The sequence below is a fragment of the Pinus tabuliformis genome, chromosome 2_2 (genome assembly GCF_031772625.1).
Source record: "Pinus tabuliformis cultivar Carrire ecotype Pingquan chromosome 2_2, CPIR1, whole genome shotgun sequence".
Lineage (NCBI taxonomy): Eukaryota > Viridiplantae > Streptophyta > Pinopsida > Pinales > Pinaceae > Pinus > Pinus tabuliformis.
Window position 1 is genome coordinate 284,844,188 of NC_142300.1, and position 5,841 is coordinate 284,850,028.

The following is a 5,841-nucleotide window of genomic DNA, read 5'->3' on the forward strand; positions in this document are numbered from 1 at the left end:
ATGGAACAATGCTTTCCCACTACGTTGGACTCCCGAAAAAAGATACAAAAGGTCACCACAATCATTCACATGAGGGAAGACATGTGTGGATGGGATGAATTTGTAAACATGGGGTAAATATCTAAAAACAATATAGCGTTTTCCACAATCACTATAGTTAGTGCCTATGTAGCAAGATAGAGTTAGTGTAGGGATAGAGTGATCTCCATGTCCTCCTCTTACTACCTTTATTTCTATGTGTCTACCACTATGATTTACATTCAACAACAATAGTCACTTAACAAATATGATATATTTTTGGAATAAATTACATCCTAAATTATTAGATTTTCACATCAACAATTTTTTAAAATTATAATTATAATTATATATATATATATATATATATATATATACCGATTTAACTGATATATTGGTAAATCTGAGATTTATATATATATTAAAAATATATATATAAATCTAATTGTTTGTTATTAAATACTTTCACAATATATAACTGATATACTGATAAATACTATATATAATAACTGGAAAATTTTATTATAATGAAAATGTTACAACTGAAGTACATCTATAAATACACCATTGTGTTCATATTAAAAAGAAACCAAAACTTAATCTTTAAATTGTTTGTTATTAAATACTTTGTAAAATACAGCCAAAATTTTAATTCTCTTTCCCAAAAAAATGTATTGTGAAATGTATTTATTGAATATAATTTTTAAAAAATAAAAAATATAAAAATGAGTTGAATAATATCATATAAATATAAATATATATATTATATATATATAATATAAAAATGAGTTGAATAATATCAATAATCTATGGCATATTATACCATAGCAAATGTAATAGATGTATTGCAATCAACATAAATTTATTGAAATTTTAGTAATTATGAAAAATTTAATTTGAAATTTTATTAATTATGAAAAAAATTAAAAACAATAAAATTTTAAAAAAAATTCTTTAATCCATACCAAATGTAATAGATATAGTGCAATTAACATAAATTTATAGGAAAAAAATTAAACATCTTTATAATTGTAATAATTTGTTTTTTATTATATATAATTGTCTATATTATAATAATTAATTTTTGCTATTATATTATTTTTTTAATATAAGTTATTTTCAATTTTATATCGGTAACTTCAGTTAATTCCAAAATTAGACCCATTTTTTTAAAATACAATGAATATATAAAAAATAAATGTCAATGTAGCGGAAAATGAGGTGTCCAAGCTATCCTTATATCTTGGAGCAAAATATTAAAAGTCAAACGACTCTTCGTCTCGTTGCTCCCAGCGCCCGCAAAGTGCATTTAACTGGCAACTCGCAACTCAACTGAGCGCGTCGTCATTGGTAGCGAAGAATATCAGCGGTGGTGATTTCAAGATGTCAAGCAGCAGGTCGATGCTGGGGATGAGTGTGGAGGTGCGAAGTAACGAGTCCAGGTATCGTGGTGCTTGGCTGCAGGGAGTGATGGTGGCCATCTATGTGCCACCTGGGCGAGCGCGTCGTTGCAAAATACGCTACCAACAAGAATTTCAATTCCTCATGGACAACGGGCAACCCTTGACAGAAGATGATGTGTCATATACGCAAGTCAGACCCATTCCTCCCCTCTTGTCAGAAACACGCTCTTACTCCGTTGGGGATATTGTTGAAGTTTACGACGATCATTGCTGGTGGTGGGGCTCCGTCGTTAGAGTGTTTCATGCTGCCGAGTGTTTCTTAATCCATAATCCTCAGACTGGCTGCTACAACAAATTTCCTCTCTCCAAACTACGCCATCCTCTAAAATGGTCCAAAGGAAGTTGGTCGCTGTTGTACTCGAAGGTGACACCTTTATTGCGATTATAGTTTCATATCATTTTTTCTTCTTTTCTATTGCGATTATAGTTTCATATCATTTTTTCTTCTTTTCTATTATCATTTCTTCGGTGATGAACTTCATATGATATAGAATTCCCATTAGAATCAATAATTTGTTTCTGCGGTTAATTAATGGATTTTTATAGTCACGTTCTCTTTTACTTGTTTCCAATAGAAAGAGGATGATTTGAAGTGTTCGAGTAATCCAGGATTATCAGAATTCTTCGCTTTTAAGTAGTTTTGTAAACCTAGGGTTCAAACTATAGCTTCATGATTATTATGTACCTTTGAGGTTAATGTTTTGTAAACCTAGGGTTCAAACTATGACTTCATGATTATTACGTACCTTTAAGGTTCAATGCATTAACGTCCACCTGGATTTCAAGAGAACTTTGAAATATTATTGTTTCAAGTTGAACTAGGGCTTTAAAAAATGATGAGGATATTGTGCGTTTATGCAGACTTGGCATTCGTTTATCCATTAATGAACTTTTGTTTTCAAGAATTAATGAGCTTTTGTTTTCAAGATTTTTTTAAAGAGGTGTGTTTTCACCTCGGTTGCAAGAGAACTTTGAAATATTCTGGTTTCAAATTGAATTTTAGGGCTTTAAAAATGATGGGGATATTGTGCATTTATGCGGACGTGACACTGGTTTATCCATGACATTAATCAGATTTTGCTTTCAAGAATCTTTGTAAAGAGACAGGGTTTAGAAGACTTTAAATATCTGTTTTTTAATTAATTTATTGAATTTCAGATCCAAATCATGACCTTCCACTTATTATGCAATTGGGAGGGTCCAATATATCCTCCATTGTATGAATGAATTGGTGTAAGCTTCTTTAAGTGCCTAATAATTATAAAGTCTGAAGTTGCATTTGAGCCCTAAATTTTACAAAGTCAAAATCAAAGTCGATGCCAATTTACTTTTTCACCTTAGTTTCAAACTTTCTGGAGAGCTTTGAAATATGTAATACATTTTCTTTCGAGTTGAATTCTGTAGAATATAACAATGATATTGTCCATTCCCACAAATTTGAAACTCAGTTGCATCTGTGTACAAGTATGGTTGATTATGCTTACTACGTTATAGATGGGTTCGTATTTCATATCCCTGCCTTGTGTATAAACATTAATCCTTTGATTATGCTTACTACGTTGTAGATGGGTTCATATTTCATATCCCTGCCTTGTGTATAAACATTAATCCTTGCCTTCTAAGGTGAATGTAATTCTCTTCAACTAGTTGTGCAGTGAAGGAGAGATGGATGATTTAATTCCAAAATTATAACGCACTAAATTTTTTTTCCTACTTTTACTAATTCTCTCTCAGAACTTGTATTATTATGTTTCCTAGTGAACTTAGGAGGACCTTGAGTCCCTCCATAATACAATGGCTAATGTATTATTTCTTGTGTCTTGTAGCATTCAAGGGATGTCATCTATGATGGAAACTGTCCCGTGGCTGAAAATAGTGAGCAATCTTCTGTTGCATCATGTCCTGGGGATATGCAATCCCAAGAGCAACCATGTAGCTTGGTAGGAACGAGGGTACCACAGAAAACTCAAGAATGCTCAAATTTCCTCAATGCTAAGCGAGTTGTCAAAGATTCAAGACAGTCCAAGTCTTTTGGAAATGGATTAAAGAATGTTGGAGCCCGTCCTTTGAAAGGAGTCAAAAGACCGTATGTCCCTGATGACAGAAGAGATAGAACATTCAATGGATTAAAGAATGTTGAAGCGAATTCTCCTGCCCGTCCTTCTAAACGAATCAAAAGACCGTGTGTCCATGATGACAGAAGAGATGGAACATTCAGTGGCATTCAAAATGGAAAATGCGATAATGTCAAAAGGTTTACGCGTGGAGATTCGGCAGAAGCCATGGAGCAAAGGATAAAAACACATGAGATGCAGTTACTGGCATATCGTTCTGTGTTAAAGGCCTTTCACGCTCAGAATCCAAGTTCCTTAAGCTTGGAACAACATTGTTTGCTGACCAACCTCCGTATTCAATTCCACATTACTAGCGATGAAAATACACGCGAGTTGAAAAGAGTCACTTCTCAGTCCTAATATCTGATGTTGGCATCTTGTGAAAATGCATTTTATGAGTATGTCAACATCAGGGAGCCAAAACATTCTAACGGCTCCAGTCAAAGCAGTTGACCTTTCAAACTATTGATTAATAATAAAGCTGAGTACATTCAGGAAATTGGACTCTGAATCTAAAGCGCCTTTGTTTGGTCTTTTATTTGACATGATTTCAAGATGTCCACAATTCAGTCGAATTTCTTCTTATGAGCACATTTTCGTGACAATTGAGTTTAAATATACCAAGAAAATTAATTTGGAAGTCAGAATTAAGCAAGAGTTCAAAGTATAAAGGATGTTAACTCGCTCAATAGTCTATGAAAAGCTCTTTATGTCATAATATATCATTCAGAAGAGAATTCAAATTTATAAATTTTATTAAAACTTTTATATTGAAAATATAATAAATGCAGGAAGCATCTGACTTCATGTACATTGATACTGAACCCTATCAAACAAAGCTCGTTTCTTTGGTCCACAAACCTAATTACCTTTAAATTTATTATCCTTCCCATGAAGTATTCAGTTATTGGATCCCTGATTTGAATCCTTGGGCAGGCTCCTTTCTTGACTGTGCAATAACTACTTATGTTTTCTACTTCTTGTTCTGTGTAATGGGAAGGACGAGCCACAAACAGTCAAATTTTTTTCTTACATAATATCTTAAATAACTTTGAATATCCCAATACAAAACAGTACATACTTTAGGCAAACTAAATGCAGGTGGAGCCCAATCTGTCTGCAGCAAGTTTAATGGGAGAATTAAGAGCAGTTGGTTTGTAAGACTTTTGATGCTCTAACATCCAATCTGATTCTCTCTATCCACCACTAGCTTTGTTGTCGCAGCTGACAGCATCCAAAATTATTTTCTGGGTTCTTAAGTGTAATCTACATTTAAGTTATTTCGCTTGCGATTCCTATATCAATTTATTCACCCAGTTTCAAACTATATCAATTTATTCACCCAGTTTCAAACTATATTGTATTAATTTCTCATGCAGTTAAAATATTGTTACTTGATAGTCTATACACAGCTGCTGGTGCAGTTAAATCTTAACGCTTCTTCCTTTAAGAAGAATTTGTATATTTTGGATTGAAAATTGAGTTCAATATTGATGTTTGTGCTCTAAGGTATGCTCAATGACATCAGGTTGTGTAAGGAACACAAGAAAATAACCTATAATACTACTCCCATAGAAGATCACGTTAGTCTCGACAAGTTGGTTAGAAGGTCACATTAGTCTCGACAAGTTAGTTAAGTAATGTGGAGTTGTGACACTGCAGATTGGGCCATCTATGTAGAACTAGTTGGTCAAGTAATGTGGAGTTGTGACACTGTAGATTGGGCCATCTATGTAGAACTAGTTGGTCAAGTAATGTGGAGTTGTGACACTGTAGATTGCGCCATCTATGTAGAACTAGTTGGTCAAGTAATGTGGAGTTGTGACACTGTAGATTGGGCCATCTATGTAGAAACTAGTAGAGATGAGGCGGAAAACTTGGTTATGGGTGGGTTGTGGGTGGGAGGCGGAAAAATTATCATTTCTTCGGTGATGAACTTCATATGGTATAGAATTCCCATTAGAATCAATAATTTGTTTCTCTATTATCATTTCTTCGGTGATGAACTTCATATGGTATAGAATTCCCATTAGAATCAATAATTTGTTTCTGCGGATTTTTATAGTCACGTTCTCTTTTACTTGTTTGTTTCTGCGGTTAATTAATGGATTTTTATAGTCACGTTCTCTTTTACTTGTTTCCAATTGGAAAGAGGATGATTTGAAGTGTTCGAGTAATCCAGTCACGTTCTCTTTTACTTGTTTCCAATTGGAAAGAGGATGATTTGAAGTGTTTGAGTAATCCAG

General features: G+C 33.4%; 1 protein-coding gene across 1 annotated transcript; it reads left to right on the top strand.

Annotated features, from left to right (window-relative positions):
- Window positions 1–1,363: 1,363 nt before the first annotated feature.
- Window positions 1,364–4,212, top strand: LOC149192441 (uncharacterized). Its single transcript, XM_089406389.1, has 2 exons — window positions 1,364–1,845; window positions 3,308–4,212. Exons 1-2 carry the CDS (start codon window positions 1,402–1,404, stop codon window positions 3,953–3,955), a joined length of 1,092 nt encoding a protein of 363 aa, XP_089262515.1. The 5' UTR covers window positions 1,364–1,401; the 3' UTR covers window positions 3,956–4,212.
- The last annotated feature ends 1,629 nt before the right edge of the window (window positions 4,213–5,841 follow it).